The 17526-nt window shown below is 47.0% G+C and overlaps 2 protein-coding genes across 2 annotated transcripts in view; both read right to left on the bottom strand.

Moving 5' to 3' along the window:
• The window catches only part of LOC102693393 (pleckstrin homology-like domain family B member 1), a 107735-nt gene extending 106591 nt beyond the window's left edge, over positions 1-1144 (bottom strand). Inside the window, exon 1 of the mRNA XM_015337490.2 lies at positions 881-1144. The gene's annotated coding sequence lies outside the window, so the exon portion shown is untranslated. The remainder of the gene's footprint in view (positions 1-880) is intronic.
• Positions 1145-3055: 1911 nt separating this feature from the next.
• arcn1a (archain 1a) lies at positions 3056-16995 on the bottom strand. The gene is made up of 10 exons (XM_069182679.1): positions 16821-16995; positions 12755-13018; positions 10972-11151; positions 10090-10292; positions 9299-9463; positions 8751-8916; positions 8340-8487; positions 6593-6701; positions 5956-6160; positions 3056-5434 (listed from the first exon to the last, which is right to left on the bottom strand). The coding sequence occupies exons 1-10, from the start codon at positions 16821-16823 to the stop codon at positions 5345-5347; spliced, it is 1533 nt and encodes a 510-aa protein (XP_069038780.1). The 5' UTR covers positions 16824-16995; the 3' UTR covers positions 3056-5344.
• Positions 16996-17526: the final 531 nt, after the last annotated feature.

Raw genomic sequence — 17526 nt, 5'->3', positions numbered from 1 at the left:
GGAGTTACCCATGCACTCATTAGACACACCCCTGAGGGAAAGGGCACCAAAGAGTAGGGACACTCCTCCCCCTACTGGAGTAGGGAGCCTGAATGAGGATTCATCCACACCCACTGTTCCCGTGCCCCCTCTCCCTTCTGCCTCTGTGTCACAGCAGAGTCTTTTTGTCTATATCTGCAATTAGAGACAGATACTCCCCTCCTCCCACCCCGCCTCCCCGCTCTTCCACTCCACTGCAATTAAAGTTTAAAAGAGGTCACCAAGGAATTCATCTACACTCTCTTATACACACACCAACTCACTCCCAGACACCAATAAGGCATCTCCCACCCAGCATCCTGGAAACGGAATAAAAAATGCTCTTACAAATAAAAAGAAAATATCTTCTGAGTTCAATCAGGGCTGAAATATGTCTCGTGTAGCAAAAACAGATTAGTCCTGCTGTGCCGTGGCCTAAATAGTGCCACTGTCAGTGGATGTGTCGTATCGTAGGCAGACTGTGAAAGCAGTAGCCTGTCATCAACAGAACAGGAATATTTAACGAGAACTGAAGGATTTTATTTTTGGAAAAGCACACACTACATTTGAAGGTTTTCAAAAGCAGTCAAAAATTTAAAATCAACACAAAACCCATAGATGACCCTCACAACAGCAGCAGTAATCGCATGTCTACGCCTGGCTCGGGGAGTTTTCCTGCTGTGAAGGTGTGAATCCAGTTCACTTACACGAATTTGCTCAGGTTACATTGCCTGTACGACATGGTGGGTGATTACAGGGGTAGTGTTCAGGCAGCAGCGTCTGAAACGGTACAAGCCAGCCTTTTCATCGCTGAAACGTCTTCAGGAAGAACACTGCCAGTCTGATCGGTTGAACGTCTTACCTGTGGTTTCCTGGAATAAACAGTCCGTTTTCTTTCCTGAAGGCCCGTCTTCCTCTGTTTCCCCTCTCCGGCTTGATCCTAAGCGCAAGGGCAGCAGTTTGGGACGTTCAGTGAGCAGGCACTATTTCAGCACTGGCTGGCTCATCCAATCAGGGCTCAGCGGTACAAGAGTGTCTGTCTGCCACTGTCACTCTGCTTTTATCATTCAGGCGTGAAGAGCCCAGTCCGGTCAACAAAAACAGCTCTGTACCAGAAAAGAAAAATCCCCTTTTCTGGAAGGAACTAATAATCCAGATAGCAACTGTGTCTGAGGGCGGCCAGTGGGGCTCTTAGTGGAATTGTGCTCGTCCGCCCCCTTGTCTCAAAGGCAAGAGGAAAAAAGCCCCTCCACAATGAAATGGCACGTTTCCTGAGCGTCACTTGCTCTGTGGACAGGATCAGAAGAAGGAACTCTTTGTTATACTCACACACAGGCCGCTGACTGTGTTTTGGCAGGATGTACCTCTGCCTCATTTGCCAACACAAGCAGCGCTGAGGTCCGGCCCAAGAATCCCCTTCCTGCCTGCCTCATACCCAAATACAGCGAACTCTGACCTGACCCCTGACCCCTGACCCCTGACCCTGTTTCTCTTCCCCTCTTATTGACAACGTTGGCAAAGTGAGGGGGGGGGGGCAGATGTCCAAGCAGACAAACACATCTCTGTCTTGCTCTGCCTTTCCCAACTCACACTTCTGCAAGGAATGCGATCCCAGTTTCCCACTGTTCTGCCAAGACAGTCTCTCCTATTTCAGACCTCGGAATGAACCTATTATTTTCTCAGTTACTGGTGGACGTTTGTTTTCATTTGGCACATGCTTTCGGGGTTACTTAAAAAAAAATGTTACTAAAAAACATTCCCAGCAGGGGAACCATTGAGAGAATTACTGGTTTAGCTGGTTTATGGGTATGTGTTAGTTTCTTCTTTCAGATAATCTTTGAGGTCAGTGTCTAAGGAAACCACATGCTCTGGTCATCTCCTGTAGCAGCAGTTCCCAAACCTTAGCATAGGGAGCCACTCGTTGGCTTTTATAGAGTTTGTTGGGGCACTTAGTCAAAACCCAATTAAGGTGGGTTAATTGCTTTCAGCTCTTAAAGCCTTCAAAGGGTTTTGTAGATGGGATCAACTCTGTACCCATATTCAATTCCCAGAACTCAAAAGAGAACAGGGTTGTTGGCTGAAATGGAACTCTGCAGGAAGAAAAAGGCAGAAATAAAGACAGGAGTGGAAATTAAGTACAAGTGCAACGAACACTGGGGACAGAGGGTTATGGGGGTCTGGACCAGGGCTACCCAGCCACCTTGTCATTTCTTGATAACCAACCTTTCACGATAACAACCTTTCTTTCACGAAACAGCTCGATGAGAATCTCTGATTAAAATAGCGGTAATTGCTTGCTAGCAAATGTTTATTCTTATTTAAAACCTTTCACCGGTCATGGTGGCTGAGGACGTTCTCAAACACATTTTCAGGCGGTTTCACTTTCCAGCAATGGACATGTTTTGTTTTGTTTTTTTTAAGACGAACGCCCGCCCAGTCTAAAGTTAGAAAATGTCCTTATGCTTCACAATCCTGAAGTTTCTTAAGCGTGAAGAGTTCAGAACACTGTGACGTAAAAAAAAAAGACCCTTTCCTCCAGCCTTCAAAGCTTTCATTTTTTCAGTTCCTCTGACAGAAGTGCGTCTTGAAGTAGAGACCTGCCATACAGGAGTGCAAGTAAACGCAGTTCCTTTTCCTCTAACCTGAGACGCATCATGCAGCAGTGAGCTCGTGATCAGACAGGGCAGGGGCAGAGGTAGGCCTGCTGTTCCAATAAAAACCCAGAACTGAATTTCAATTCTCTTCTCCCGGTTTTCCGCCTTCCGTATCATTTTTCCTCCGTCTCCACGCAACAATGCGACGATCCCAGGAGCCCTCTCTAGGAAGGATGGGGAATTAACACGCCTTCCAGCCTCAGCCAAGTTGAAAGTGGGATTAAGAGCATGAGATACACGATCAAACAGGCAGTACAAAATGGCCATAATAAACATTTTGCATGAACCTTCTTCCCCAATCTCAGGATCATATACATTGATCATTTTATCCTCCAAATAAAGCCTCCCGAGCAGACTACCGGAACAAACTGCACACGGTTAAGTCACATTTTATAATACACTTTAATTGATTAAAGATTTTTTTGCCTTTTTATTTATTTTTTACACTGGAATGTTATTTGCAATTCCCTCTTCTAGTTTTTTTTTTTACAGGGTTACAAAACGGTTTCAGCTTTAACCTTCCACCTCCCCTAACCTCACTCAGAAACCCCCCCCAGCCCTCCCTCCCCTCCCCGAAAATTCAAAGAATACAAACAAAAACAAAACAAATATTCCTTTCTTTTGTCTTCCAACTAGATCGACAATCAGGGCTAAAAGAAGTCGGTACGTAACAAGTAACGTCACTGGAGTCAGGACCATAGAGTAGCAACATTTGTTTACATGACGTGGGCTGTGGGGAGGAAATGGGATAGTGTTGGGGGGGTGGGGTGGTACCGGTTCCCCTCAACCTCAAGGGAGCCTCCAGTTTTTGTACACGTGATATCCTACACCAATATATACACTCTTTCTGATGCCAGATCCTTAATCACAACCGAGACGTTTCAGAAATTCAACCACATGGCAGGCATCCGTACTTCATCCTACATTTCCCAAAGCCTGATGAATTTTGAGCGTCCCTTGTTTTTCTGCCCAATAAACCTCAACATCAGAAGGTTCTGTTAGGTCTGGAAGATAAAGGCAGCTCAGATGTAGGTCCATCCTGATCCCTGAACCACTTTGCGCAGGAGTCACTCCACGGACCACAAAACTGAAGAACCTGCATGATGTTTTCCTGGTTTCCCGCCAGAGCTGCAAAAACTACACCATGTGACCAACCGCCGGAACTGTTTAGGCCAAAGGTGCTTAAAAGGAAGTCCTTATCACTTGATCCCGACAATAGACTACTGCTGGATATTGAATCATGTTAAGAGGTTTCAACATCCAGGAGCTTGGTAATATTCTGCACCAGCCTGATCTTCTGGAATTTCTTTAGAAGGCCAAACAACAGAGAAACCCAGGCTTCCAGTGCTATTTCACAAAAGCCACATTTTAAGTGTAATTGGAACAGTGGTAAAAGGACAAACGAGCCCAGGGAAGATTGGCCACATCAAAAAACAGGAGCAGGCGTTTACCAAGCACCACCTAACGGTCTGATAAATCGCAATCTGGCTGATATACAGTACTACCCGCTTAGATGCTACTGCCCCACAGGGACAATGTAGTTCATCTGTTTTTATCTTGCAATCTTGTATCAGAAGCAAAGCAAAGCTGCGGAAAATCACTGCCTATGCACGAATTAATTGGATTTTAAAACGTACTGAAAATCTTAATTTTCAACCGATATGTACTGGAGGCCACATTCAGCCAAAATGCCATATATAATAGAACATGCCATTTTGTCTGAATTTGAAGCTGTTACTTAAAAATATTTCCAATCACAGTGCAGCTGGGATCTTACATGGACTGAAGGGAGTGCAGCAATAATAAGGTCAAGGTTTCGATTTTTCCCCCCCCGCAGCTCTGTTGATATTTTAATAACATGTCAAGGTGCCCAGCTGTACTCGCATTCTCCCCTGATAAGATTTAGCCGAACGTCCAGCTCCTTGGGCTGTTCCCACACTGGGATACATAACAAGCCGGGTTCACACGACTCCCAGTCAATCCGAAGAGGCTGCGCAATAGGTGCAGGTTAAAGCTGGACGTGAGGCAGTCATCTAGCAACTCGTTTAGTGTTTTTTCTTTTTTTTTTGCCCAGAAAGCAACATAGCTGCTCAAGCCACACTCCGTACTCTTCCTCTGACTGCGGTCGCAGGAAATCGGCTCATCTGACCCCCCACACACACACACCCTCGTTACAAAGGCTGTCCACGAGCCTGGGATCTTTCCACACCTGTCTTTGGACGTCCGGGGAAACGTCATGCTGCTCAGGTTATCAGGACGTTCTTTTTATTTAGGTATTCAATTTTTGGATCACACCTGAAGCACAACCCCTAGCCCTCCCCCCCCATCCCCACCCCAGCCCCCTTTAAACACTACTTGTCCCTCCTCTCCCCCACAGCCCTCCTGTTTGTATATTACGATTCTCCTTTGCTGATGCAGCACAACTGCGTCCTGTTCGGTTTTATTTATATATATAGCATTTCTGTTTCTTTTTTTTACATATAAAGGTATAAATACACCAAATACTGCACGCCATGGCGGTAAGGGCTTAGCAGGATTGCGTCCCGTTGATGTGTTGTATTCAATCTGGTACACAGCGGACAGGCTACTATCGGTTTCTCCTTTTCTTTTCTTCTTCTCTCGTCTTCTCGCGGTTGACGGCGGCCATCAGGGATCGCGAGGCGCCCGCGCGCTTACAGTATCTCGTACTTGTCGACGACGAACGACGTTTCCAAGGAGAACCTCACAGGGCTGTCGCTGTCCACCAGGGTGACTTTGGAAATCTGGGGTGGAGGAGGGAAACCAAGCGCAAAGAATAAGGAAAGAGCAGGAATCCGGAAAGTCAAACTCCCCACGGAACATTCGCCCCGCCTCTTCCTCCAATAAGCAAAGCTCCCCCTGCTGGACCTTATTTAAAGGGGGAACTACTACGCTACTTTTATATTTCAGGGTTAGAAAGAATCGGTATTGATGAGTGCACCTCATAGCACATGTATATATTCACACCGGGGATCCCACAGTCACTCCACGAAAATTCTCCACGACTTTTCCAATAAAATAGTTTTTCTTTACTACAAAACCTTATTGCCTACACCAAACTGATTCTACACTCCCCTTCAATCTTAAGTTCTCTAAAGTTTAACTGCAGTCTTTACCCTTTTTTCAGACCACTTTTTTTCCTCGAGGTAGGCTCGAGAAATCTTGGCCGCACACAACAGCCAATCAGAACACTGCGACCATGTGACCACAAACAGACCAATCGTGGCAACTCTCGCCAGCACGCGGGAGGGGCGCGGAGGCTCACCTGTATGTCGCAGTAGTTGCGCTTGGAGACGAAGGAGACGTGCACGGGGAAGAAGTCGTTGGGCTGGCCCGCGATGCTGAACTCCAGGCTACCCGTCTTGTTCTTGGCGTCGATGACGGGCAAGCACCACTCGAGCACGTTCCTGCGGCTGTCGTGCCGGTACTCGCCGTCCAGGTCGCCGATCACGGGGGCGCCCACTCCCGAGCTGCAGCGGGGGGGAGGCAGGGGCCACACTCACGCGTCGGCTCATGATTGAAAAGCCACTATGTCAAAATGCGCGGGCTGTTCCTAATGTCTTAGCTTAGGGACATCCTGGAAAACTACATCTGAGTAAGAATGAGTAAATGACGCAAACCCAGCGCTGTGACTCAAGAGCTTCTTACGCACTGCGTGGCTGGTGCAGAGATGCACAGCAGCTTCTGCTCTCTACAGCCTCCAAAGAGTGTCAGGCATGCATTTACTGATGGCTGCACGAGGGAAGGCAGAGGATGCGAGTGGAACGGTAACGAAGAAAGCTGCACGCTAGATCTGGCTCAGGTCTCATCTGATGGGAGAACAGGGTGGACGTGTTGAGTCTGTGGGCACCTCATGCCCATGCTGAACGCGTGTGCGTCATGTGGGGGCCAGGCATACTCACGGGACTGGGATAGAGATGACGACATCGTTGAGCTCCAGCCCCTCCTCCTGCAGCTCATACTCAATGTTCACATCGCAGCCGCTCCCACTCTCTGAAGGCCAGCAGTTAACTGCAGGGGGACAGAGGAGGGGCAGGTGACGTCTGCTAGTCAAATCACACAGCCATCGTACCACAAAAGAGCACATCAAGAACTGAGATGACCCCCCACAAAATTGACCTTGGTTAACAATAGGTTACACCAACACAGATGAAAACAGTTTGCAATGTAAAGTTAAGTACATTGAGGAAAAATAAACAGCCGGAGAGACCAAAAGAGCTGAAGATCGGAGAACTGAAGCCATGTTGTCATGCACGGGTCTCAGCCTAGCTCGCCTCTACCTTCTGTGTTGCTATACTGTTGTACTTTCCCCTCATCTGCGCTACATTCCCTTAGTACAGCACTTTGAGTAAGTAAGTGCCTTTGAGACTTCTAATGGTTGCTGAACTGGAGAAACGCTACTCCAATCTCAATCGGCTTCACTTAGCTCGCAGGAGAGAGACGGGGGGGGGGACGACGACAGGGAATGCTGTAAATATTATTTCCACTTCACAGTCAGTGGCTTAACCCCTGGTGCCGCAGAGCGGCGAGCTCAGTGACGATTACAGCGATTAGCGCTTCCTCTTGCCAACGGCGGACTCTAAACCACCAGGCCCCGTGCCCCAAGGGGAACCGCGCAGAGCCAAATTATCAGAGCCGGTTAGAACTGGACAAAGAGGCTGACGATCTGAAAGACAATTCAAGTCTTTCATCACGGAGGCATGCAGCAGAATTCTACCACAAGGTGCAATGAATGCAAAAACACCACCCCTTCAATGGCTGCACCGCATGAGGGTTTGCTTGTTTTTTTTGTTTTCTGCTCATCCACCTTTTTGCCAGCCTGTTGCAAGTTGAAACCACTGCAACCCCTCGCTGCTCACCCAGCGTCAGTGCACACCTGGCTACCTGGATTATCTCAGGAACTAGGCACTGGACTCAATCAAGCATGACCACTGGGCTCTGCTGAAATGTCCCCTTTACTATGATTTCAGGTCTTCCACAAACTCTGAAGGATACAGTGCCCGAAGTTCCCTTTGTTTTCAGAATTTTTCTTCCCAGCTGATGCACATTTTAGCTTGGATCACCACCAGCAGCTTGTCAGAATCTTTCGAGACTTTTCAGGCGAAACACAGCCAAAAAGAGCCTGTTACAATTGGAATCACTGAAGAGCCTATTTTAAACCCCGTCAACTGGCATATCGACTGCGTGTAGTGATTGCATTTCGGTAGCCGACCGGAAATTCGGGATTTGTCAAGCAACTGCTCTATTGAAATACACTCAAGCGCGGCACAGTGAGACATTAACAGGTGTGGTGCAGAATTTAGGAAAGAAAAAAGGAAAAACAAAATCCAATATTGCTTAATTTCATTAGTTTTGTGTTGCGTTCACGCGTTGTTTGGAACAGTAATAACAATGTGCTCAAGCCAGTAATTTGTGTGGGTGTGGGGCACACATTTTCTATTTACAGAAGTGTCCTGTAGGAAGAAAAAGGTCAACAAGCGCTGCACTGGCTGGCACTAAATGCTGCTGCTTTCATTCCCAGATCCTGGGAGGTTAGGATTCGCGTGGGACCCAGCTGATAACAATAGCACGGCAGCCCAGTGTCCCGAGAGATTCACAAGCTCCTTTCAGGAGTATCTGGAAAGCCCCCAGCGCCAGGGCACTACTCACTGGTGAGAGGTATGAAGGACTCGTCTGTGGTCTGTAGCCTCCACTTCAGCACACCAACGTCGTTGTTGAGGGGAAAGGACTTCTCTGGGTTTTTCAGGCCAATCAGAGACTCCGCTGTGAACAGCTTCTTGTCCACGTTGGGGTGGGTCTGTGCAAAGCAGTCATAGAAATCAGGGAGGGATGCAGGAAAAAAAAGAACGAGCACCGCTTCACACAGCAAAGGGGATCTGCCCCTCTTATTAGGGAAAAAAATCTGGTCGAACTAAACTGATGTCCAGATCAATCTGAATAAGAGCATAAACATGAGCTTCTTCACACCTGCTCTGATGCAACTACCATGCATGCAAATACGAGCTGCAAGACGCTTGGGGGGGAAAATGAAATGGCCCTAACCGCTCGGCGGACTCTCACCTGCAGCTGCAGGCCCTTCTTGTCGTCGTTGTGGACGTGCAGGCGAATGCGCCCGCTCTTGTCCTCCGAGACACGCAGGGTGATCATCCCCAGTACCTCCATGTTCTGCAGCCCCCCGTCCCGCCCACAGGTCAAGGAGATCTTTTCCTCCACCCGCAAGTGCACGCTGCAGGGAGAGGGGTCAGAGACAGGTGCAGTCAGGGGTGGGGGTGGGTGATCTCATTTCTGCCGTCCATTCTTAGAAAGTCTCTATCTTGGACTGCTGTGGCTTGTTTTTTTGCAAGCATCCAGATCACCTGAAGAACTGGCTTTGAGCCCGTTTGGACCCGTGCACGGGAAAAACCAACCGCCCCTATGACAGCACATGCACGTTTAGAAGCTTTAACATTTCTTTGGACAGGCAGGACTGAGCACAATTCCTTGAGAAAGAAACACCATAAAAACTGATGTATCAGAACGTGCAAGTGCTTCCACTCTTGATGTTTTCACTGGTGCACCCTCTACCGACCCAAGAAAAGGTGGCTTCTGCCACATGAGCTGCCCGTTACCTCTCCATGTTGACAGGAGGGGGCAGCACTTTGGACACCTCTGAGGGTCTCTTCCCCGAACTGGGTAGGATGATGTTCTCGCCCTCCGATTTCAGCTTGTCCACAAAGTTATCCACCTCCTTCCCCCTCGCCCCCAGCTTCAGGGCCTTACTGGGGCCGCTCGACCTGCCACAGCAAAACATCCAACGAAAACGTTATTGTAAGACGTTAGAGCACAATTCTAACCACAGGTGAAACTGATCCCATTTTTACCACTGAACACTGGCAAGCAAGGTACAGGCAACAGGTGTGCCCCAGAGCTTTGCAGGTGGAAAGAAAACTCAGCTGTGGAGAAAAACCCTGGTACTCCTCCCAAAGAAGAAGGGAAATGTGGGGTTCTCTGTCTCTCAAGGCTATCCGTTCCGTTTGAAGAGTGTTAGAGCAAAGCTGCGTCACGACGGTCCATTCCTTTTGATGGGTCACGGGAGCAGAGCTGCGTCGTGACTATCCGTTCTGCCTGAATGATCTCTAGAGCAGAGCTGCGTCATGACTATCCGTTCTTGTCTGAATGATCTCTAGAGCAGAGGTGAGTCATGACTATCAGTTCTTGTCTGAATGATCTCTAGAGCAGAGCTGCGTCATGACTATCAGTTCTTGTCTGAATGATCTCACGAGCAATGCGGTGTCATGACTATCAGTTCTTGTCTGAATGATCTCACGAGCAATGCGGTGTCATGACTGTCCGTTCTGTTCGAATAATCCGTCAAGCAATGCGTCTACATTTCAGCCAGGCAGGCTGTGATCGCGGGTACCTGCTGGGTGCTGGTGTCGCCTTGGGCTTCTCGGGTTCGATGAGTGTGTCGGTGATGGTGATGGGACTGCTGCCCGACATGCCCGAGCTGCCAAAGCCACCGAAGCCAGGGGCTTTCTTCCCCGAGCGCTCGGCGTCGCGGCGGGCCTGCTGCAGCTCCTTGGCCTTCCGGCGCATCTCGGCCTTGGCCTCGCGCTCCTGGGTCTGAGGGAAGGGAGTGGGAGACAGTGAGATCCGGAGTCTGGACCAAACCTTTGCAGGCTCACATCTTCCCAACGCGAGAACATTTTTATTTATTCTTATGATGCTTGAGCCACTTAAAACAACTTCACTGCAGTACTATACACATGAAAATCCTACGCAATCCCTGTACTTTAGAATTATACCACAGAAAGAGCAATGTGGAGTAGTGGTCAGTGTTCTGGACTTGCAAATGACAGGATGCAGTTTCAGAAACTGGGTTGTCCTACAGCAAGGGGTTTCGCTCAGGTGGTTTTATTAAAATGCCCAGCTGCGTAAGTTGCATAAATATGCAACCTGTTTTGGAATGCCAACATCAAATTAACACAAATTAACGAATATGAAACACATGTGCAGTGGGGCATCCTGCTTTGCAAAAAGAACGATTAAAAAACAGCAGATCAATGCATCTGAATTCGACTGCTTGCTTGTTTTACTGATTGGAGATCTGTGTCCTTTAGTTTGTAGAACAGTCTACAGCCCAGAGGTTGGAGTAGATTTTCCTGAAATCATTTCATCTGCGTAGCTTAAAAAGCCACAATAGTTCCAAAACAAAGCTCACGATTTCATTAGGTAAGGGACACCTGAGTAACCGATTGATCTTGTGATGGGTTCACAAAAGCAGAAGACCGTGGCTCCTCACCTCTCTCACAGCGCGGAACACCTTCTCCTCGTGTGAATCCATCTCCGTGAAGGTGCGGATCTGCGCCAGGTTGACGTTCTCGCGGTAGCCCAGCGCCACGATCTCGTCGAAGGCGAAGATCAGGTCGAAGCAGTGCTCCGAGATCTCGCTCTCCTCCAGCACGCGACAGTACTCGGGAATCTGCAGGGAGGAGCGAGCCGTGAACAGTGCATTTGCGTCCCGGCTTTCACGTCACCTCTGCACAAGCATCGGGATATCTCTGCAATCACGATGTACAAGCTCAGATCAAGGTTACTGGTCTGAAGCCGGTTACTGGTCCTTACTGAATCACAATTCTTTACCTCATTTCGATATAAGACTTGAAAGCAATTAAGCCATCCTTAGAATGAGCAATTCAGGTTAAGACTACATCTTTAGTAAATATCTAAAGCTATTACAATGTAGGCCTAAATAAGAAAACCCTAAAGTTATCTCTCCTGGATGACTTAAAATGTCCTTTAACTTGTACTCGCCAATTCATTTTTATTACCTTAAAAACAATTTTCAATTGTTTGAAGACTCAGTTCTCTGGTGGAAAAAAATCCCACACACCCGCCGAGGACAAAAAGACACAAAGAGATGCTCCCCGGACACCCTCCCACAGAGACACTCGTTACCCGAGGTGCTGCACACTCCTCGTTACCCAAAAGGACAGTTAGCGCTGTCTGGAGGATTGACACTTGTCTCACTGACGCCACTGCAAGCCTAAGAGGGATCCAGCTAGTCACAGGAGTAGCTGATTCCTAGAAAGATGCAAGAGCTCTGGCTAATCCCAGCCCTACCCAGTGCACCAGAGCCTGGGGAATCCCGGGTGTAGTAGGTGACACGGTTACTAGCCCAGGCTTCAGTGATGTCTGGGAATCCCAGCTACAGCAAATTACACAGTTAGTAACCCAGACTTCAATTAGCGATGTCTGTAAATCCCAGCCACAGCAGGGTGACACTTTTAGTAACCCTGGCTTCAACTAGTGATGTCTGGATAATGGAGCTCAGCCAGCTTTCAGAGACATTTGGGAATCCATATGTTGTGTTTATATTATGAATTAGGTGTGTTTGTTTTAGGACATAAGAAACGTTACGAATAAGAGGAGACTATTAAGCCCATTTAGCTGGTTTAATAGTTAGCTCATCTAATGATCACTTGTCTCTTGAAAGAAGCCAGGGCATTGGCATGGATCTTTCATGGATGTGCATTTTGTTCCAGGCTCCCCACAACCCTTTGGGTAAGAAGTGCCTCCTGTTCTCAGTTTTAAATGGACTTCAGCATATTTTCCTCTTAGTGTCCTCTGATTTGTGGTTCTTCATTCAGAAGTCTGCTGGTTTGACTTGATCAATGCAATGAATTTTGGTTCTGCTCCTGTAGCCTATCAGAACAGGACACCCTCTTAAGCCCCAGAATGTAACTGGTCATTAATTAACAAAAGAAGGGGTAATTTACATTTGTTTAAGCTGAAAGGATGGTTAGCACTGTCCGGAGGACTGGAACTTGTCTCAATGATGCCACTTCCCCATTTAAGGGTAAGGAAAGGCAGATTACTGGCTACAACTACTGCTACCCAGCAAAAAACATTCTGACCCATGTAGAAAATGGACTTCACCTGGCTGGGTTTGTCCCACTCTAGGTGGTGGCCCAAACGACTAAAACAAACCTGTAGGAAAGTTATGAGCGGGCTTATCGTGACCAGGGATGACTTTCTGCGTCGGGCCTGACGCCTGGCGAGGCAGGAAGGGGGGGGCGTCTTACCACACGGGAGAAGAGGCGCAGGGTCTCCAGGTCCTCCAGGATGTTGCTGTTCTTGGTGGTGATGAGCACCATGTAGAGCTTCTCCAGGGGCTGGTACACGTAGCGCACGCTCTCCGTCTCCACGAAGGTGTGCTGCTTGCCCGTGTTCATGAGCTTGGGGAAGGCCGCCAGCAGGCCTTCGATGCGCGTGCGGGTCATTTCCACAAACTGGCGCGACACGATGGCCTTGCCCGCCTTGGTGCACACTGCCGCTGCCAACAGCACCTCGGGGAAGAGAAGGGAAAACGGGGGTGTCAGCTGTCAAGCCGTGCTGAAGCCAGGTTAGCGCCCTCTCTGGCCCACAGGTGGAACAAGAGATTTGTAGCGCGGTGAAGAAAACCGACACGCGTGGGGACCTCTCGCACGTTCAGTCTCACAAGCCCGACGGGTTTTGTTCACTCTGGGGACGGGAGAAAGGTTTTTTTGCACTCTTGTGCAATTAAACTTTAGGATAGATTTTCCTCCCCCTAAACTTACAAGCCATATTAAAAATACTGACAAGACAGGTAATTAAATCGTGTACTCATGAAACGTTTTCCCCATTTAGATGGCTAAGACGAGAAGGGTGACTCCTACAAAGATGGAAAGCTGCTCTTCCGTTATCAAACACAAAAACACCGCGTTAACCTGGAATGGCAGGGAGAGGATTTCGGATTCTTTTCTTTCTTCCCCTCATTTTGGTTTACTCTGTGTGCTTCTCTCCGCCTTGCCAAGCAGGAGTCTTCCAAGGGACCGATGAGCACTCAGGAATACACGCACAGACGCTTGGCAAAAGGTTCTGAAGGTTCTTGGCCCGTTTTCTGCGTCCTCAATTCTTCTCCCGTTCCGAAGGTCCAGAATAAACCGTAGCGCGGGCCGTTCATTTCAGAAAACACGTGGCAATTTTTGCTACCATACTGCTGTGAAGTAATAAAATCCAAATTCGCCATGGAAACGGACAAAGACTTTATTTTAATTTTAAATGCTGTTTTTTTTTTACTTTGTATCCTGAAAAATGTTAAGAAATGCAGGGCGACGGTGCTGTTTACAGAGGAAGGCAGCAGACCTTTAAAAGAACATATCTTGGAAAGACAGAACCAGCTCCGCACCGCGGAGGATTCTAATCACAGCTTTCATACAACAAGGCCGGGGCCTGTGTTGAACAAAGCAAACAAAAAAAATAAATAGCTTTCATTTCTTGTACATCTCTTTCGTGGTTTAATAATTCGAAAACCAATTTCGGAGGACTGAAATAATCTAATTTAAGAAGGCAGCAAAGGGACCTTACATTTACCCAAGGTCTCATAACCACACATTTAAAAGGAATACACCTTTCACAGCTCAGATGATTCGAACACCAAGACACCTGAAATGATCCAATTTAAATCATGCCCAAAGTGCACAAAGGATGAACACTGCCAAACGTTCCCAGGTGCTACCAATATACTTGTCTGCTGTAACCAGAAGGAAGATGGGACACTTTCTCATGCTTCTAAGAACTGGGGGTCAGACTGAAGCCAACGGCAGCACAGTGGTCACAATGGTCTTCTGGCACGTGGCAAACTGACAGCCACCTTCAAGCACTGGATTCATCCCGATCGTCCTCAGGCTTAACTTGCACAGAAAGAACCTATAGGCATTTGTTGTTGTCTTTAACCCAAAATCCATAAGGTAAACAGCATTTCTGCACGGCAACGTCACTTTCCAGTTACGTGTTCACCATGGTGTTCAAGGAGCAAAATGCAGAATTAGATAAGTAGAATAAACCTGCATCGGAGAAAATAATCAGAGTACTTTCCCCTTTTTGTACTGGAAGCTGAGCAAACACATGGGGAAGGATGGTGAAATTTTACACCAATCCAACAGCTGAATCAGATGAGCTGTTTCTGAAACAGCATCCTGATTAGCACGTAATACTTAAAAGTGATGATGCATTTTTTGTGGAAAAGGCCTGCTCCTTCCTACATCCTGCCCTTTAAAAAGTACACAACACACACACACAAATAGCAACCTCAAGACTCCAAAACATATTGTTGCTTATTTGAAAGTAGTCCTATGACTGGCCCTGCGGATGTGTTTCTTAAAACTGTCAGATGAATACATTTTGGGAGTTTGTGTGCAGGTTTCACCAACCTGAACTTTAAAAAGAAAAGGAAATGCAATCCTGGAGAGATCTGTTGCTGAAATCAATACCAGCAGACAGGATTATTCCTTGAGAAGCAATTAATTATACTTCCTTTGAAGCACTTAATTATCACCAATAACATTTGACCTGAGACCTGATTTTAACCATCACACATAGAAAGAATCAGGGAGAAAGTTTGCTACACAGATCATAATATTTTGAAAAGACCTTAAATATAGTCAGATTGTAGCACCGCTAGATCTATAAATGACCAACAAATAGTTGGGCTTTTCTGGTAAACGTAAACATCTGTGAGGTCTAGTCTACCGTGACTACACCTATAACCTAGACATGTAAACTGTTTTATATTGGGGAACAGACAGAGTCACTGAAAAACACCTAAAGGACCTGCGAAGTAGACTGTGATGGATGCAGTTCATACACGCAACAGTGTAGATTTCACCGCCTTGTGACCTGGTCAGTAAAACAGGTGTTCCGGTTTTATAAACCGTTTCAATCTGTACTGTGATTTCCAAAATATGAGATGGAACAGAAAAGCAGTACATCAGCCTACGGACTCTGCTAGTTTTTGTTTCACCCGCTCTCTTAAATTCCTGGTGCTAACTGATGCCTTGAATTGATCAGCGTCCTTGGTTTCAGACATACCATTGCATTTCATGTTTTTTTGACCACTTCAACATGCAGAACTTTAAGCAGTTTTTCTCGGGCTCCCTTAATTCTGGCTAAAGGGCTTGTGGGTGATTGTCAAACTCCATAGAGTGTCTCCTGCCTCTCCCCTCCAGTGGCTTAATTGTAAACAAATTCAGCTAACACCTGAATCAGGGGAGTTGTGAATCTCGAAAATTAGTACGCGGCCGACACTAATTAGTTTTGTGAACCCAAAGCATTTTATAGAACGCCTCAAAGCCAACTGAAAACACTTAGCCTGCGATTAAATACTCGGCTATAAAAATCAGAAGGCGACACTATCGCCATCAATACCAGCTTAAGAAGCACTCCGATAAGCGATCTTGCGCGTAATCACCTGGTCTTAGACCAACAGCTATCTGTGCGATTCCTTTTCTGGAATACAACGAGATCGTGTACTGGTGTCCAAGTCCCCAACTGGGCAGTAGTATTTATTTCAAGACCCGAGCTGATGAAGTTGTTCATTCAAGTACGTATCGCCTTCGGACGTCGGTGCTACTCCAACGCTGTAGGTACGAGGTCCGTCGCTTGTTTTTATAATGCTGTATTCAGATTTTTAAAGTAACTTGTTTGACAGGTTTCGTTATTTTGTAACGACGGTTCTTTAGTGTTCAGTATGTCGGTAAATAAAAATGCTGCAAGCTTGCATTTTCCTAAAGCAATCGGCTAGCTTGATCATGGCGAGGTCTACGAAAAGGCACACTATAATTGATTGTTAGTGTTTACCATATTGCATGGCTGTATGAGACACCCAAGCTGAAATTCTTCCCGATCTCCACTAAACGTGCCAGCCACGTCACTCGAGCCGTGTTTTACGCTACAAGGACAGAGTTATTCCATTCACCTAGTTAAGGTCTCTTTTTATACCATGACTTGGATGGGAGGAAAAATGGGTATTTTACCCGAGCCAGCAGCTACTGTATTCACTGCCAAGTGCATTATTTCCAGCGGGGCCTACGACAGCAGCGGTTTGATCGCTATAAACCTCTATCCGCTAATGATACTGTCTGCGCGAAGTCCGACAACTCTTTATAAAAATAAAACTACCTCTTAACAGCTTGCGAATCGGACCGTTAACGGTCCTTGTCTCAATCAAGACTTTATATTTCCTTTCCGACTCTCGTCCACTGACCAAGCCGGAACAAGGACTGGTCTCGATCATCTTTCGGTTAAAACGCACTGTTCGGTAACCGACTAGAAGACTTCAAGGCTTACCATTTTCGCTCCTTGTGCTTGCAAAAGATATTACGTTCCTAATGATAGGGGGATCCTCCCAATTTCCAGACGCTTTCTCTGCAAAATATTCAAGAGTCGATCCGCTGCTTTCCACTGGCGTCTCCCAGCCTACGGCTCCAATATGGCAGCACAGAGCCACGTCTCCAACCGGAAGCAGCTTGTCACGGGGTCAAAGTGCACGGCGTTAGGTAGCATTCGAACATGTGGAAGATTCAACATCAGCATCAGTAGCGTAGCTTAATTGCTAATTAAACATATCTTTCCCGTTAGCGTTTGTAAGCCCTGCGGGGTGGGTTCAACCCTTTTTTTTTTCAGAAATCCCTAGCTTTAAGAAACCGCCAACACCCACAACTTAAACACCAGCCTAACCTAGTAATACTACTTGCTACGAAATTTTAAAGCACATCTCCGCAAAGCCGCATATGCGATGATTCTGGACGGATTTTTAAACACGGCTTGGAATCAAAGCATTTAATGCAACCCCTCTATGTTACTAAAGCTGGTTCCCTGCATGCTTTGGAAAAAGTTTACATGATCCGAGCAGCTGTAAGGACCGATTTGTAAATGGCACTGTATTCCCGATCCAGGAATAACTGGATCAATGTTTAGTAACCCCTTGTGCTGGCAAGGAGGGACGTCGAATATTTTCTTCTTTTGGACAACTTGTGTATCGGGTATAATTATA

The sequence above is a fragment of the Lepisosteus oculatus genome, chromosome 23 (assembly GCF_040954835.1).
Source record: "Lepisosteus oculatus isolate fLepOcu1 chromosome 23, fLepOcu1.hap2, whole genome shotgun sequence".
Classification (NCBI taxonomy): Eukaryota; Metazoa; Chordata; class Actinopteri; order Semionotiformes; family Lepisosteidae; genus Lepisosteus; species Lepisosteus oculatus.
The sequence above is the reverse complement of the archived record's forward strand: the minus strand, read 5'-3'. Positions and strand labels throughout refer to the sequence as shown.

Bases quoted from the DNA above. Each gene is read 5' to 3' on its own strand.
- arcn1a (XM_069182679.1), bottom strand. The intron at 11,152-12,754 runs GTAAGACGCCCC...TCCTCCCTGCAG, and splicing joins TGCGCCTCTTCTCCCGTGTG to ATTCCCGAGTACTGTCGCGT. The intron at 10,293-10,971 runs GTGAGGAGCCAC...CCCTTCCCTCAG, and splicing joins TGTTCCGCGCTGTGAGAGAG to ACCCAGGAGCGCGAGGCCAA.